Source organism: Lagenorhynchus albirostris, chromosome 9 (genome assembly GCF_949774975.1).
Source record: "Lagenorhynchus albirostris chromosome 9, mLagAlb1.1, whole genome shotgun sequence".
Taxonomy (NCBI): Eukaryota; Metazoa; Chordata; class Mammalia; order Artiodactyla; family Delphinidae; genus Lagenorhynchus; species Lagenorhynchus albirostris.
The window spans coordinates 38,004,091-38,021,437 of NC_083103.1; the positions used below are offsets into that span (position 1 = coordinate 38,004,091).

Here is a 17,347-nt window from a genome sequence, read left to right on the forward strand (position 1 = left end):
CTAAAGATAAACGCTAAACTCTAGAGTGGTGGTGGAAGATGAGTTGGTTCCGCATGCTGTGGGGTAAGTAAGCTTGTTACGTACGGAGGGCAAGAGGCGTCTCCCAGGACGCGCCTGGAGCTAGGCAGCCGGCATCAGAGCATGAATGCTACTCAGCTATGGAGACAGGCTCTGGTGGGGGGGAGAATCCTTGCTGCTGCCTTTGCAGGGACCCTCCTGCCAGATCCCATGCACCATCTGTGCCACACACGCACGGCCTGAAGGGAGCCGTGTGACGACCAAATCAGCAGCTGTCTGGCATTTCCGAATCACACCCGCCCCCGCCCTGCCCCGACACTGGGTCAGTGGCCTGAGTCAGCGACTCATGCTCCACTCCTGCCCACCAAGCAGCAGAGCCCCCGGGGCTCCTGCCAAGAGAGTCCTCAGCAACCTCGCGGGCCATGTCATCTCTTCAGAACCCCACGAGACCAGCATGTTAACCTCCTTACCGGGGGCCACCAGTGAGGTTCTAGCAGGCTCTTGCCTCGTGAATTCGGCTGCCCAGCATCTCCCTGGGCCCCCAGACTCCACACCTCGAGATTGAGCGCAGGGTCCAGGGTCACCCATGGAACTAAGGAAGCAGTCTGACTGAATCTGGAATCATCGCTACAGGGGGCGGAGGTGAAAGGTCAGATCGACATGCCTCTAAGAGGTTTCCTACCTGCTCTGTTAATTTCTAAAATTTCTTCCTGGGCCAGCGGGCATGTGTCACTCTGAGTACTGTGGTGTGGAGAGTTTACGACAGATTTACAATAATTGGGAGATCCCAGCTGCGGTGGCCGCGGAATATGCTTCTTTTTTTTCTTTGGTAGTTTCTGCTTAGCCATGGCTAAGGAGTAATACATCCCGAAATTGTTCACAATGACGGGCACGGGCATGGCGATGGTCAGCACGCCCGCCAGCGCACACAGCGCTCCCACCAACATGCCGGACCACGTCTGCGGGTACATGTCTCCGTAGCCCAGCGTCGTCATGGTGACCACGGCCCACCAGAAGCCAATGGGGATGTTCTTAAAGTGGGTGTGCTCACTGGCACTGGGGTCATTGGGCTGCGCCCCTATCCTCTCGGCATAGTAGATCATGGTGGCGAAAATCAGGACGCCCAGAGCCAGGAAGATGATGAGCAGTAAGAACTCATTGGTACTGGCGCGGAGAGTGTGGCCCAGGACACGCAGGCCTACGAAGTGGCGGGTCAGCTTGAAGATGCGCAGGATACGCACGAAGCGGACGACACGCAGGAAGCCCAGCACGTCCTTGGCCGCCTTAGAGGACAGGCCGCTCAGGCCCACCTCCAGGTAGAAGGGCAGGATGGCCACAAAGTCAATGATGTTGAGCGAGTTCTTGATGAACTCCACCTTGTTGGGGCAGAAGACCACACGCATGAGGAACTCGAAGGTGAACCAGACCACGCAGACGCCCTCGATGTAGGTGAGGAAGGCCTCTGTCTCCGCTTCCCGGTAGTAGCGCACTTGCGTGCCGTTCCGAACGTTCTCGATCTCTGTCTTGTTCACGATGGGGTTGAAGCGCTCGTGGGTCTCCAGGCAGAAGGTGGTGATGGAGACCAGGATGAAGAAGAGGGAGGCAAAGGCCACATACTGTGGAGGAGAAACACACAGTGTCAGAGTGGAGGCCCTCCCCCCAGAGCAAAGAGACCCCGGGTGCCTCTGGGCTGGGTCCAGTCAGGGGCTGGGCTGCGGAAGATGCCTACAGGACGCCCCTCCTGACACAGGCCAGGCTGACAGGCCACCTTTCCCTCTTCAGAGCACGGAGCATGGGGTTAGGAGGCTCGGGGGTTAAGAGGCTGTGGCAGAGATTGCTCTGTTTTCACAAATGCCTTTCCTTTCCTCCTGGATGCACGGCTAGACCATATCTCCCAGCCTCCCTCGGGGCTGGGTGGGGTCACGTGACTGCGCTCAGGCCAGCGGACAGTGCACAAAACGGTGTGCACTAAGGCCGGGCCTGGCTCACAAAACCTTCTTGCTCAACCTTCCGTGCCTTCTTTCTTCCCCCAACTTCCAGTCAAATGCTGAAGCCCTAGGAAGCCAGCAGGGCCACCAGAAGGAAGCAGCCTGGGTCCCTGAAAAGAAAGACAGCCACTAAATACATGGGTGGGAAATAAACTTCTACTGTCTTAAGACACTGTGATCTGGAGGTGATTTACTAAAGCATTTACTCCCCCCCACGCCAACTAATAAAAGTGACCTAGGTGGCGGAGGCAGAGGTTGGCAAAGAAAGGAGAAGGGGGAGCTATGGTGGAGGCAGGCCCCTCAGAGGCCACATCTCCCACCTTTCTTTCGTCCCTACGCTAGTCAATTCACTCTCTTTTTCACGGATCTGTACCTCATTCATGTGGTCTCTTCATGTTCTATCCTATGTGGAATTGCAAAAGATACATCTGCCCCACGGCCTTGGACACCTCTTTTACCCACTGCTCTCTATCATCCCAGGAACTCACACCACCATCCTGGAAGGGAGTTCCCCATCTTGGAGATATTGAAATAGAGGCTAAGTGGTCATTTGTCAGAGATAGTGTGTTGGAGGTTCAGGCATCAGGAGGAGAATTGGACCAGGGGTCCTCAAAGGCACCATAAACCATAGGGTCTGCTTCTCTCCTACTGCTGCCTGCCAGCCCCAGGGTAGGGATGTGGGTGGGAGGGAAGAAGAAGCTGCTGGGGCGCTAGCCTTTCCAAACATATGTGGGCGCTTGCTCCTTTCAGAGCCCCTCCCTGGTGAGAAGGAAATGGCCAGGATAACCCAGCCTGTCCAGAACCACCTGCTCTGGCCCTGAGCCCCTTGAGAAAGGTTCCGAAGACTCTTTGGTTTGGTTTGGTGGCCCCAGCTGATGACCCCCTGGGCTTCTCTGGCCCCCAGCAGGCATGGGTACCCGAGGAAAGAGAGTCAAGCAGCTATCTGAGTTTCAAAGCCTCCTACTCAGACTGAATTCCAGGCAAGGGCGCTTCTTACAGCCTCCAGTCGAGGTCCCTGGAACACTAACCCCTGGCCAGGGGTTCTCCTCCAGGGGCCCAGCTGATCATGTTCCCACTGCTCCCCTCTCCTCTGGACCCCCCTTCGCCCAGCCTGTCAAGACAGACCATGGTCAGTGCAAGGCCCTCTCCCTGGAGGCAGCTCTGGGCTATAGTCTAGAATGGGTGGCAAGTTCATTCTCCAGAGCTGCCTTCATAGAAAACTTCAAGGAGTGCCAAGGCCCCACCCTGTATCTGCCACAAGAGGCAGCCATGCTGCTTCTAGCAATTTCTTTAGTTTGTACTGATGCACCTCCCCACCCGGTGGTGGCCCTGTCTGGGCTGACCATGGCCATGGGACCTGGCACCCAACCTGGCACAGATCCAGAAAACAAGAACTACGTAGACCTTCCAAGACACATTTCGGGTTGGGGGAAGGGGAGAGAAAAGGGGAAGAGACAAAGTCAGCATCAGCATTTTAGAATGTCAGAGTAAGAGCAGCCTTTAGAGATTATCTGGTCCAAGACACTACATGCTACAGATGGGAAGTCTGGGGCCCAGAAACAGGAAGTGATCTGCCCAAGCCACTCATTATGGCATGCTAATACTCCTGCTGGTTTAGAGCGTCGTGCAGTCTTCAGAACCTTTGTCCTAGATAGACTACTATCAAGTGTGACCCCTATGCATCCTTCCATCCATCCATCCATCCATCCTTCTTCCCTTTCCTCCTTCCTTCCTTTCTCCCTCCCTTCCACCCACTCATCTTTCCTTCCTTCTATCCTCTCTCCCTCCTTTTTATCCACACATCCATTCATCCTTCTTTCCTCCCTCCCTCTATTCCTTCCTTTCTTTGTTCCTCCCTCCCTCCTCTCCCTCTCTTCCATCCATCATGCATTCATTCATTTATTCATCCCTTCCTCCTTCTCTTTTTTCTTCTTTCCTTCCTTCCTTCCTTCCTTCCTTCCTTCTTTCCACCTACCCATCCATCCATCCATCCATCCATCCTTTCTTCCTTCCATTCCTCACCAGGCACAGGTTATGCCCAGCACAGAGTGGAATAAGACCTCAGCCCAACCCCCAGGGAGGCCCCTGGACAGCTGAAGGTAAAGGACACACACAGAGACAAGTACAATGCAGTGGACTGAAAAGGTGAGCCCCCTCAGCCCTGTGATGCAGGTGGGGTTTGGACAAGGTGAGGCAGGGACTTAAGCCAGGTCTTCTGACTCCAGAAACAGCTCTTTAAGGATCCAGATAGTGCTGACCTGGGACACCACAGAGGTAGACCAGGAAAGCAAAGTGGAAGCAACTGGAAGAGGTCACCAGCTCTGATCCAGGTTTATCCAGCTCCAGCGCTCTTTCCATCACCAGTTGTCAAAGCTCTTGGAGCTAAGAACACATCCCCAAATGCTGGGTATTTGGCCCTAGATTCCCTCTGGAGGGCCCCGTCTTAGAGCTTGGAATTCACAGCCCAGGTTCCCAAGGGGGTGGGTCACATTGCTCCCCTGGCCTTTTTGAGAGAGGGGAGGAAGAGACACACTGTGAGTGTCTAAGGGATGCCAAGAGGCAGGGTCCGCTGTGCCCCTGGGCTCCTGATCCTGGCCAGTGGTGGAAGGCAGGAGGCACTGCCCCTCCCCCTGCCCCATCAGCCATGGCATCTGCTTCCCCAACCATCCCACAGCTATCCTCCTCTGTCCCCTCGACTCACGTGGGACTCTCTCTCAATGGGGCCACTGCCATCAAAGCCAGCATGTTGTAGGCTTCAATCTCGGCCACGCCCAGTACAGTACAGCCTCCACCCAGCTACCAGAGGGGGCAACCGTTGGAATCCCAGCTCTCTGCCCGCCACCTGGCCATGCTGCCCACAGAGAGAAGCCCTGACTCCTCAGCCTGGCACATGAGGCTCCCTGTGCCCTGGCCTCATCGACTTCCCAGGGTCCCCTCCCTGCTGCACCCAACATTCTTGCCACATGCAGCTGTCTGCTATATCTGACCGCCCCCCACTCCATCTCCATGTCTTTGCACTGCTGTTCCTGCCTCCAGGGTGCTCCTGCCGATCTCCGTATGGAAAAACCCATCCGTCCATCGGTGCCCCACTAAGTAGCCCTTCTCCCGGGACACCTTTCCCGGTGAGACTTCCTCTTGGCAGCTGGGGCCCTGAGGAGGCAGCAAATGCAGGGACCACCCCTCCCCAACAAGGAATGTCTAAATCCCCCTCCAGGGAGGCAGTGAGCCTGTCTCCGACTTATCCTCGTTAGTGCTCGCGGAGTCTCACGGGAACAGCTCAGAGAGGGCACTGATGTCCCCGGAGCCTGCTCCCTCCCTCCCAGGTGCCCCCAAAGGCCCTCAGAGCTCTCGTCCCATTTGCTCCTCTCACAGGACAGGTTCTGATGGGAAAACTGAGGCCCAGAAAGAGGTCAGGTCTTCTAAAATTAGGGTAGACAAAATCCTTGGTTCTCAGCCAGCAATGGCCATCCCGTCTAGATTCTTTCCCCTCTGGGCCCCAGTGACCGAGGAGTGGGGCTGGGGGGAGGGCAGCAGCAGCCAGGCCTAGAGCCAGACACCAGGACTTCTTCCCCAGGGGAGCCGGGGAGGTGGTAGCCAGGCCTCCTACCCGGCCTGGGCCTCCTGGGTGCCTTCCTGGACTCTGCGGCCCGTGCACCTGGTCCTTAGTCACAGGCAGGGCCCCAGCAACATCCGGGTCCAAGTGGGCCCTTAGGGGGGCTGTGAAGGAAGGTGCCCCTGGCTTGCTCAGACTGCCACAGTCTCCTAAGCCCAGTAACTAGGAGGTCAGCCCCAGCGCATCAAAGCCAAAGCAAGAGCCCGCAGCCAGGTGAGTCCCCAGCGCCCTCCTGTCCATCCTCAGGGAAGCTGAGCCAGGAAGGAGAAAGGAGAAGCTGTCAGGGCTGAGGACCTACTGTGCGCCTTTAATCCTCCCACAGACCTGGTGAGACAGGGGGTCGTACCCCATTGCGCCAAAAAGGAAACCCAAGTACAGAGAGGTTCAGGGACTAAACCAAGGTTTAAGGCGGGTGATGAAGCTGAGGCTTGAACGCAAGTGGATCTGGCTCCATCATCTAAGCTCTGTCCACACCAGAGGTACCAGAGCCCTCGGGGGCTGACAACACAGCTCTGCGCGATGGGGAGCCCTAATTATACGTGCACGGCTCCATCTTGGAGGGTGGCACCCACAGCTTGGACTCCCTGAGGGCAGGTTATGTCTGTCCCCAGTGACGGACAGAGCCAGGGTACTTGGATCCACAGGCTGGAGGCCAGGCACACCTGAAATGGTCTTGGGCCTCATTGCCCAGGGCTTGCTAGCACCTGGGGCCACGGCAGCCCCAGGGCCGGGGAGGCTGCCCCGTTCTGCTCAGGGAGGCAATGCCGACAGCAGCCCTGGATGGCTCGGCCTGCATGCCTACCTGGCCCACCTCTTGGCAAGACCCAGAGAGGGCAGGCTGAGAGATGACTGCAGCTTGTTCGGGGAGCTCAGCCAGAGGGAGGGGGTGGGTGCACGGGCACGGGGATGGGGAGTTCCCGAGATCAGCTGATGCTGACAGGGAGGGAACCTCTGCCTGGCAGGCCCAGATAGCAAGCCTTGGAAGCCGTTTCTGCAGTCACCCTGGGCTGTCACTCTCAGGACTGTAGGGGCTGCACCCCATGTGAGCTGTCTGCCTTCCAATCCCCAGTCACCCAGAGGACAGTCACCCACAGACATGCACAGCTACCTGGAGCACGCGCCTCACTTGTTACCTAAGTACCCACCCTGTGGTGCATGACCGCACATACACAGAAGACACAGGGACGCATGGATCGTACTGAAACATATCACTGCCCACCAAGCGTGAGCACCCAGGCGCTGTACCACGAGGCGCGCAGCCCCATACCTCCCCCTCGCAGCCTGTGCGTATGCACTTGGAGCACAAGGACGGTCACCACACCGCGCACCTCCTACAAACACCCCAGACCCCAGGCATTGCCACACAGCTGGCCCCTCCCCTGCCCACCTCGCCCCCGCTGGGTGGGACTGACTCGGTGTCTGTCTCTCCCGCAGGACGGCAGCCCCAGCTTGTCTCGCCTCAGCCTCCTCAGCCTTCCCTGATGCCCTCACCTGTCTCCCTGCCCAGACAGTGCCAGCTCCTGGATCAGGCATCTCTACACCTGCCTGTCACCCACCGGCTTCCTGATTTGCTGCCACCTACCAGACCCCGTCCCCTTCCCTCAGCCCACCACAGCAGCAGCGCCCCACACCCAGGGCCCAGGCCAGCTGGGAGGCCAGCCCTCCTGGGCCTCTAGTCTAATGGGGGCACAAAGGGAGCTTTGCCCAGCAGCCCAGGGCCAATTGTCACCCAGCCTGGCCACACTTCAGAGGCCACCCTGTGAAATTGCAAGACAACGCAGGCAAGATAGCCTGATAACGCAGCATAAACCCAAACTGGTAGTGCTGGCTTTTCTTTCTTTCTTTCTTTCTTTTTTCTCCAGAATCACAAACTGTGAGAGACCCACCAATTGTGTTCTAGAAAGAGGTAGCCATGGCAACAGAGCGAAGCATCCCATTTCTATGGTAACCGGGGTGGTGAGACTGTTGGCTGTAAAGTCAGACAAACCTACTAACGATCTGTTGACTTAAGAAGATATTTTATAAATCACCAAGTTATTTTTGTCATAACCCCACCCCTGAAACCATAAATCAGAAAGGCAATTTACTATCTATTAAAATGACCAATATGTGCTATGACTTTCATTGTAAATTATTGATGCCACAGTCATCTTTAGACAATTGTGCTTGTCTTTTGGAACTGTTCAGGGGTTCACCGTGGGGATCTGTGTTCTTGCAGTTTGGCGTTCCAGGAGCAAGGCGATGGCTGTAATGTGGTGCAGGGACCAACGTTCTGGTCCGGCAGCTCACTCGCTGCGTGACCTCGGCAGGCCACCTCCCCTCTCTGGGCCTCAGTTTCGTCATTGGTACACTGAGGGCTGGACTTGGTCCCTTCTGAGGATTCTGAGACCGGCTGAGGCTGTAGGCAATGGGGCTAATCAGGGGAGCCCTGGCTCACGTCCAGGCCCCAAGCCCCTAGAGGCTTCAGGTCAGTTTTTCTGCCTAATTAAGTCTGCCCAGCGGGGGTGTACAGCGTTTGAGTTAATCCATGCAGAGTCAGTGATGCAGAGCAGGAGGGATGGCCAATTGGCCTAAATAAATTGTCAGTCGAGTTGAGTTTGGAAACTGAATTAGACTCGTCTGGACTTCCTTGGGCTGGGCATGCCCAGAGTATGCTGTGCTGGCTGAGCACATCATAGCTTATGGGGGGGCAGGAGGGGTCTTTGGGGTGCAGTCCCATTTTGGTCTGTTAATAAATGCCTCCGCATGAACCCCCAGATGCTGGCTGTGTCCTGAGCAATCTGTCCAGCATCCGGGTCTCCACCCCATTCCTTCGCACTAATCGTCCCCTTTTGGCACGCAGCTCAGGGAGCAGCAGGTGGGAGGTGCTTCCCATGGTGTGGAGGGCGTGAGCGGGAGTGTGTGAAAGTGTGTGCAGAGAACATGCCGTGTAGAAGGTCTGTGTGCTGGGAGGGGAGTGTGGGGGAGGGGAGAGGTGGTGTGTAAATGTGGAGTAGCTGTGTACATGGTGAAGGTGTGTCACCTGTTTATGTCACCTGACTCTAGGCATGTGCCAGAGGCTCATGTAAGTGGTCACTGTGTGTGATGTATGTGGTTCATATAGGTGGTAGAAGTGTGTTTGTGTGTGCATAAGGACATGCATGGGGTGTGATGTGTGCATAAGGACATGCATGGGGTGTGATGTGTGTGCATAAGGACATGCATGGGGTGTGATGTGTGTGTGCATAAGGACATGCATGGGGTGTGATGTGTGTGCATAAGGACATGCATGGGGTGTGATGTGTGTGTGCATAAGGACATGCATGGGGTGTGATGTGTGTGCATAAGGACATGCATGGGGTGTGATGTGTGTGCATAAGGACATGCATGGGGTGTGATGTGTGCATAAGGACATGCATGGGGTGTGATGTGTGTGTGCATAAGGACATGCATGGGGTGTGATGTGTGTGCATAAGGACATGCATGGGGTGTGATGTGTGCATAAGGACATGCATGGGGTGTGATGTGTGTGTGCATAAGGACATGCATGGGGTGTGATGTGTGCATAAGGACATGCATGGGGTGTGATGTGTGTGTGCATAAGGACATGCATGGGGTGTGATGTGTGCATAAGGACATGCATGGGGTGTGATGTGTGTGTGCATAAGGACATGCATGGGGTGTGATGTGTGCATAAGGACATGCATGGGGTGTGATGTGTGTGTGCATAAGGACATGCATGGGGTGTGATGTGTGTGTGCATAAGGACATGCATGGGGTGTGATGTGTGTATAAGGACATGCATGGGGTGTGATGTGTGTGTGTATAAGGACATGCGTGGGGTGTGATGTGTGTATAAGGACATGCATGGGGTGTGATGTGTGTGTGTATAAGGACATGCGTGGGGTGTGATGTGTGTGTATAAGGACATGCGTGGGGTGTGATGTGCATAAGGACATGCATGGGGTGTGATGTGTGTGTATAAGGACATGTATGGGGCATGATGGTGTGTGTGTATAGGGACATGCCTGGGTGTAATGTGTGTGTGTGTGTATAGGGTGGTGTGTGTGTGTGTGTGTGTGTGTGTGTATAGGGTGGTGTGTGTGTGTGTGTGTGTGTGTGTGTGTGTGTGTGTGTGTGTGTGCATCTCCTAGGAGAATGAGGGTCTGGCTGGGCACTCTGGACATGTGTTCTCTGAGTTAAGACCATGACCCTTGTCCATGTCAGAGATGGTCCCTCACACACTAGCCGAGGGGGGTGGTGCCCCTTCCCTGGGACTGTCTCTGACTGAGAGAAAAAGGGTAGATGGGGTGGAGGTGGGCTAAAGGCCACTGCACCAGCCCAGGGAAGACCACAGGGAGGCAGGGCTGTGCCCAGATGGGAATCCCCTCATCCCACTGCACTACCCCCCTCAGTCCCGGGTGCTGTAGCCTGGGTAGTGGGGGAACCAAGGGCAGGAAAGGCCATGCCCAGGCCTCAGGGAGCCCAGACTTTTCCAGTGGGACAACCCCCTTCGCTGAATTCATTCTCTGGATTCCAGACCCAGGTCATATCCAAAAAGGGCTGCCTCAGCAGCTAGGCTGGCCACTTCTGAGGTGGCAGAGGTTCTGTGTTGCTTTCATTCCAAGATGCACATTTTGGAAATGAAAATGTCATAAAATATACACAGCCTTAAAATAGTATATCTTCTCATATCCCCAACATGCTGTTATTTAGCTCATGGCATAGTTGAATCGATGGTACTTTGGACTTAGAGAAACAGTCATTAGAAACCCAGAGCAGCAAGACAGAGGGGCCCTCAGAGGTTCTTTATCCAAAAGCCGCCCCTTGCGGCCGGAATGGGGAAATGGAGGCAGAGCCTCCCACCCAGGGTCATGGAGCTTGCAGGGTGGAGCAGGGCTGAGAGTCAGGTTCTCCTGAAACGTCAGTTCTGGGCTTTCATCATCGTGGCCTCTGAGCCTTTGCTCATTTAACACGCGCTCCCAGGCCTCTCTGCTCTCCAGGTCCCGCCTGCCTTCTAGATCCTGGGTCAAAAGCAGCACGAGTCCGTCTGTCAAAGGAGGCAGCAGCTGGAGCAGAAATGGCCGGACCTTGAGGTCAGACCAGCCTGGGTTTGGGGCCCAGCTCGGCTGGTGACCTTGGACATCGCCCTTTTCTGAGCCTTCATTCCTGGACAGGGAAGGGGTGAATAACATTCCCTGCCTCCCGGCTGGTTGTGATGACGGGATGAAACAACACAGAGAAAGTAAGAAGGAGGTGCTTGTACGCGTTGCTTCCGTCCCTACAAACTGGCCACCTCTTGCCTCAGTGGGCCCTCCCACCTGGCCCTCTCCCATCACAACAGCACCTTCCGCATCAGAGCACCTCAGATGTAAAAAAGCCAAGAATCTTATAGTCACGGAACCGCTGAGCTGGAGGCACCCGGGAGACTGAGGCGGACACGCCCCTGCGTCACAAAAGAACACGACTGTCCTTCACAGAGCAACCCCATGCCCACGCTCAGCCATGTGGCACGAGTGAGGCCGAGCCCACGCTTCTGTGCAGGCCTGGCCGAGCAGCACGGTGACCAGTCTGCCCCTCCGAGGGCCAGTCCTGTCCCTGAGGACAAGGGGAGGGGTGTTTCCTGAGGGATGGCCCCTGAGGGACCCAGTGGGATAGGATTAGAGGAGAAGTCTCTGGATTTAACAACAAGGAGAACGTGGCGGGGGCCTAATCCAACGCCCTGGAAGGGTGGAAGGGAAAGCAGGGAGTAAGAGACCCTCCCTGGGGGAGTTTGGTGGGGCACGAAGGAGGCGGGAGCGGGCAGAGGCCAGTGTGCTGGGGGAGCACCGCGGAGTGGAGATGCGGATGCAGAGCCCTTGGCCGCACCCAGAGTTGTGGGTGGGACCAGACATTTACCTTTAATTTGTGTCCTCAGTCGTTCTGATGCCGCCAGCCCCATCCTGGCACGTGGGATCCATGAGGCCAGATAAGACCCAACTGCCTGGCAGCTCTGATACATAACGGACCTCGTCAGCCTGAGACCACATTTAGGGCCTGGGAAACAGGCGGCAAAGGCAGAAGGAGAAGAGTCCTGGGCTTGATTTCAGAGACCTGAGTTCAAATCCCAGCTCTGCCACTGGCGGTGTGACTGCAGGCAAGTCACTTTTTGGAGACTCAATCCCATCATTCTTAAAATGTGGACAATAATAATAACACAGTCCAGGAAGTAAGGCACTATTGAAGGGCCTGGGGGAAAAGCCAGGTGTCTAGGGCTTTCCCAGATCCAGGGTGGAATTCTAGGGCAGGAAGAAACCCCAAGACTGCCAGTTCCTTTGCTCACTGGTATTCCAGGAGCTGGGCCAAGGCTTCCCTCCGCAGAAATCCAAACACAGCATTTTGGGGTTTTTTCCACCCAAACCGTTGGGGGTAGGAGAGTGACTGCAAGGGGCAGCAGCAACAGCTAAAGGGAGAAATGTGTCTAACCTCAGGGTTTTTTCCCCTAATTTTTTCTGCTCCTGTTGTGACCACTTGCCTGCAAACAGCAAACCAGGAGCAAATGACAGCCTCGTGAGAGCCAACAGCACAGCCCGCAGAGCCTGTTTCCCGGGGCCGCGGCCCAAGGTGGGATTGTGTCCCAGACCCCACACCGCAGCCTCCAGCTGGCGAGGGCCACGCTGCCCAGGGCGAGGGTGACGTAACATGCCCACTTCCATGGGGTCTTCCACGTGACCCCCGGCCTTCGGGCTGGGAGGAAATGAGGCTTGACGGGAAAGGACACCCAAGGTCACGCGATGAGCTCCGGGCTTTCCGGCCTTACTCCAGTGACAAGAGGGAGGCTGATAACAGGAGCTGCCTGGTCTCGAGCAGCCCTGCTTCCTGGGCTCTCTGTGCATCGCCTCATTTAAACTTCACACCAGCCCAGGGCGGTAAGTTCTGCTGTTACCACTGCTTTTCAGACGAGCCTGAGGTTTAGAGAAGAGAAGATTCTTGCCCAAGGTCTCAGAGGTTCTCAGTGGCAGGATCGGTCCTACTGCAAAGCCCTGCATTTCAGGCCTCCCCCAGGCCCCTTAGGCAGCCAGGCAGGATGTCCACAGTGCAGGTTGGCTTGGCTGTGCCCCGTGAGATGGACACGCCTGCTCCAGCTTCGTTTCGACTTTAGCCAGCCACAAGGCTGGGTGCCTTAGAAGAGTGGGGCTGCGCTGTTCCAGCGCGCCCCTGTGGTCCCACAGGCCAGGAAGGCTGGGTGTCAGGGTCCCAGGAGGGGCCATCAGGAACCAACTTCCCACCCACTCCTGTGACCTGAGACTCCCTTCTGGAAAATAGATAGTGAACACCCTCTCCCATTAGCATCTGAAACTCGGAGAAATACCAGTATTCCACACAGGAAATTCCTCTTCTAGTTTAGGACTTCGAACTGTGTCAACTGTTTCCTGACATGCTTGTCTACTTTTCTATGGTAAACGATGACTTACGGAACCCTTCATATTTCCTCTTTCGCTCTGACTGCTAGGGAGCTCAGCTAAATTTAATGCTCAGTTCCAGACCAATCATTTACCTGGGTTTGGGGTATCACTATTTCTTCTCTTCATTATACGAGTCTTATTTTTTCTTTTATCTTCTTCTTTATTTCTAAGGATTCTGTTGTATGTGTATCTCATGGGCCTCAAACATCTTTGTGCCACAGATTGGAATAAGAAATACGCGACTGAGACTCCCAGATGAGGAAGTGAGTAGGAAGGCGGGGGCAGTTCAATAATCCCCTCTGGAGTAACCCTGAGCAGACGTCTCTTCAGGTGACCGCCAGCGATGGGGAGCTCCCGAGGCCACATTCTGTCTTTGGACAGCACTCCAGACATGCATTTCTTTCATGTTTAAGACAACCTCCCTGCCTCTTTCTCCCAGTGATCCCAGTTCTGCCCCCTGGGGTCACCAGGACACACCTGCTCCCCTTTCTCCCTCTGACGGCCCTGCCCACACCTGCAGATGGGCCTCGGGACCCACCCTGAGCCATCCCTCCTGTGCACCAGGCTTCCGCCAGCTTCCGTCCACACTCCTTTTCTTGGGCCAGCTCCCCGGGCTGTTTCAGAGCCTGGTTTTGTTAAGCACTCGCTGTGCGTGGCCACATGGATGGCGCACTTTGCCCTTTTCAATGCTCACAGCCACCTCAGCAGCGGGAATATTTGTCTCCGTTGAGCCTCACTGACCTCTGCTATAAAGTAATAATGACGACTGTTGCAAACATGATCTCATTTATCTTTAAAAACCTCCCCAAGGGAAGTGTCATTAACTCCACTTTGCAGATGAGAAAACTGAGGTTCAGAGTGGTTAAGACGTGTGCAAAAAAAACCCAAACCCCACACAGTTCAGAAGTGATAAGCAGAATTTGAAACCAGGTCTCTCTGACTCTAAAACCAGCACACTCCAGGGCTTCCACTTACAAATCTCTTTCATGTCCACACACACACACACACACACACACACACACACACACACACACACACACACACACACACACACACACACACCAGCTGAGCCATCAGCCAGACAGCTTTGATTGCCCCCATTTGGCAGATGAGAAAACTGAGGCTCCAAGCTCCATGAAGTGTCCACTAGGAATCCACTGGGAAATTTCCCCCCCAGTGCCCACTTATGTTTTAGCATCGAGTCAAGGGTCCCGACTCCCCATAGGGTGTGCATGTGTGTGTATATATATGTGCGTGTGTGTGTGTGCGTCTGTGTGTGTGTTGGGGGGAGAGGAATAAAAAGATGACCCCAAGATGAAGAGATCAGGGAGGGCAGTGGACACAACGCAGGTGGGACCACAGCTAACTGCCCACATGTGCTCCCTCCAACAAAGATTTATGCCTTATCCCAGGCCTGTGCTGGGCACTGGGTACAGAATGAGCAAAAACAGCCACAGCTCCTAGCAGGGAAGACTGACATTTATCAGATAACCAGACAAGCAAATACGTACCTGTATGAGGGACGAGGGCTTTGAGGGGAATGCACACGGCATTCGATGGGCCTTTAACAAGTATTGGGGTTGGAGTGGCTCCCACGAGGAAGTGACAAGTGTACGGAGGTTGGAAAGATGGGTAAAAATCACTAGGGAAAGGCAGGGTGCAAGGAAGAGCATTCTAGGCAGAAAGAATGGGGAAAATTCCCGGTCCTCACGTTCCTTGACCATCAGCAGCATCTGAGACAGCTGATGACTCCCTCCTTTTTGTTACACTTTCTAGGACCCTGCAGTCTCTTGATTTTCCTCCCACCTCACTGGCTGTTCCTTCTTGATGTCCTGTGCCATCTTGTCCCCAGCCTCTAACTCTTGGGGTGCCCCAGAGTGCAGTCCTTGGGCCTCTTCTCCATCTATACTCATTCCCTTATCGATTTACCCAGTCTGAAGGCTTAAATACTATCACCTATTCAAACACCATTGACTGCACACTCCCAAATATTTATCTGCAGTCCAGCACTTCTCCTGAACTCAGGACTCCATCATCCAGCTCCCTTGCGTCTCTGTGGTGGAGGTCTACTAGCCGCCTCTCCGACTCAGCACGTCAACTGAGCGCCTGTACCACCTCCACCGCCGGCAGCTTTCTCCATCACATGAGATGGCAACCCTATCCTCCCAGACATTCTTGCCAAAAACTCTGGAGTCATCCTTGACACTGCTCTTTCTGTCACACCTCACAGTTAATTATAAGGAAATCCTCTTGGCTCAGATTGAGATAAATCCAGAATCTGACCACTTCCCAGCACCACTATTACCACCCCGTCCCAGGCATCATCAGCTCCCCCTAGATTATGCTAAGAGCATCTTTTTTTTTTTTTTTTTTTGCTAAGAGCATCTTAACTGGTCTCTCGGCTTCCAATATTCCTGGTGCTCTAGGACTGTTTTCAACACAGCAGCCAGGTGATCCTTTCAAAATGTAAATCTGATCATGCCATTTGTCTCCTCAAAACCTTGCACTGGGTCCCCATTTCTCTCGGAGGAAAAGCCAAGGTCCTCGCAACGCCCTGCAGGTCCCCACGTGATCAGGTCCTCCATTCCCCTCCGAGCTCCTCTCCTACCACTGTCCCCCTTCGCATGTTCCAGCCACACCGCCTCCTCAAACATGATCCTTAAACACATCAGACACATGCCCGCCTTAGGGCCCTCACACCGCCTGTTCCCTCTGCCCAGAGCCCCCTTCCCCGCATCCTCATGGCTCATTCCCTCGCCATCTCACGAGGCCCACTCTGACCCTTCTAAAATCTCAGCCAGCGCCCCACACTAACTGGATTTTCCTTCCTCTGCTTTCCCCCATTAGGCACGTACCATCTGTGAACACTAACTTTTCCACAGCTTTACGGAGGTATAACTTATATACAATATACATATACCTTTTATATACAACCTACACAGTAACATTCACCCATTCTAAGTATCCAGTTGGACGACGCGGGCACGTCACACCATCCAATTTTCTTATTTTCATCTCTGTTGTTTGTCTCTCTCCGCCCTTAGCATGTAAGGTCCATGAGGTGGCTGGATCTGAGGACCAGGACCGGCCCCGCCTTCTTGCTCAGCCATACCCCTCCCCACTAGTCGGGGAAGAGGGGCCCCTTCCCCGGGAACCAGGAGCACAGCTAAGCAAGAACACAGCTGCCCATCCTGTGTGTCTGCTTGTCTCAACCCATCCACCTACATGATGGGTACCACAAAGTTTACTCCCGCAGCCTCCTTAGGAAGCGACCCCTCCTCCGATGTCTACTTTCCCTCGCCTGCACGGGCAGTGCACACAAGCAGTGCACACTGACTCACCGATACCACATCTGCCTCTACCCTGCGACGCGCACAATTGTTGATTTCAGACCCGTGTTTACACCAGCACTGGCCACACTTACAGCAGATGTGTGGCCACCCTGGGAAAAGGATAATCTATCCATGCATCTATGACTAACCTGGCCACAGATGCAGTCGCTAATCATTCAGCTGTGCTCTCAGCGGCTCCTTCCTCACAGAGGTTGTGTGTTACACTGGCAATGGGCAGTGGCTGAGCGCAGATCCAGGTCTACACTGGCAGGGGGTACACCCATTGACAGCAGACTCCTGTCCACACAGGCAGCAGGCACGGTCACGTTCATCTCTTGTCAGTGGGCACAAAGACCTGCATCCCCACAGGCCGGGAACGTGGATGGGGAGAGTGGGCACAAGGGCACGAAGTTCCTTTTCAGAAAGGGCCAGACATGGCCTCCCCTCCCAGCAGGCTGCCAGCGAAAGGCTCTCGTGGTGGAATTCAACAGCCCGAGTCCTGCCTAGGGGACAGCGCTGGCGTGGGAATGTGGAATTCAAAACCCGCACGCGGGCCCTGGAGTGCGGAATCTGGAATCTGGGGCACGTGGCGAGGAGATGAGGCCACGTCTATTCCCAGCGCCTTGCGATCACTCAAGGTGAGGAGAGACTCGGGCTGTGTGACTCCCAGCGCTGCCCGCCCCCTCCCCACCCCACTCCCGGGCCTGGCCCAGCCAGCCCAGGCTTAAAAAAGCACCAGGAAATGTCACTCTCTTTTTGAGGCGGTGCGATGGGAGGAGAGGGCCCAGGCAGGTTAGCTGCCGGCCTATTCAAAGGCAGGGAACAGTGACAGAGCCTTCAAGTCCTGAAGCTCGTTTCCTACCCAGACTGCCCAACAGCCCAGCCAGGGTTCTGACTGGGGCTGCGTGACTCCTGTGTCTGCCCAAGCCAGGACGGGGCCTGTGGCCTGAGCAGGCTCAGGGACTCAGGGGC

At 55.1% G+C, this 17,347-nt stretch overlaps 2 protein-coding genes and 1 long non-coding RNA gene across 4 annotated transcripts in view; 2 read left to right on the top strand and 1 right to left on the bottom strand.

Annotated features, from left to right (window-relative positions):
* Nucleotides 1–4,115, top strand: part of SERGEF (secretion regulating guanine nucleotide exchange factor) — a 238,076-nt gene extending 233,961 nt beyond the window's left edge. Inside the window, exon 11 of one of the 2 annotated variants that reach the window (XM_060159573.1) lies at nucleotides 4,032–4,115. In XM_060159573.1, coding sequence (XP_060015556.1) covers nucleotides 4,032–4,063 — 32 coding nt within the window. In that variant the 3' untranslated portion in view covers nucleotides 4,064–4,115. The remainder of the gene's footprint in view (nucleotides 1–4,031) is intronic. The other variant, XM_060159571.1, reaches the window with a different exon arrangement.
* The window catches only part of KCNC1 (potassium voltage-gated channel subfamily C member 1), a 42,843-nt gene that overhangs the window by 8,406 nt on the left and 17,090 nt on the right, over nucleotides 1–17,347 (bottom strand). The window contains exon 2 of the mRNA XM_060159566.1: nucleotides 701–1,634. Coding sequence (XP_060015549.1) covers nucleotides 701–1,634 — 934 coding nt within the window. The remainder of the gene's footprint in view (nucleotides 1–700; nucleotides 1,635–17,347) is intronic.
* On the top strand, nucleotides 11,964–16,295 carry LOC132525965 (uncharacterized). Its single transcript, XR_009542413.1, has 3 exons — nucleotides 11,964–12,506; nucleotides 13,215–13,306; nucleotides 16,088–16,295. It is a non-coding gene; the product is annotated as an uncharacterized LOC132525965 (long non-coding RNA).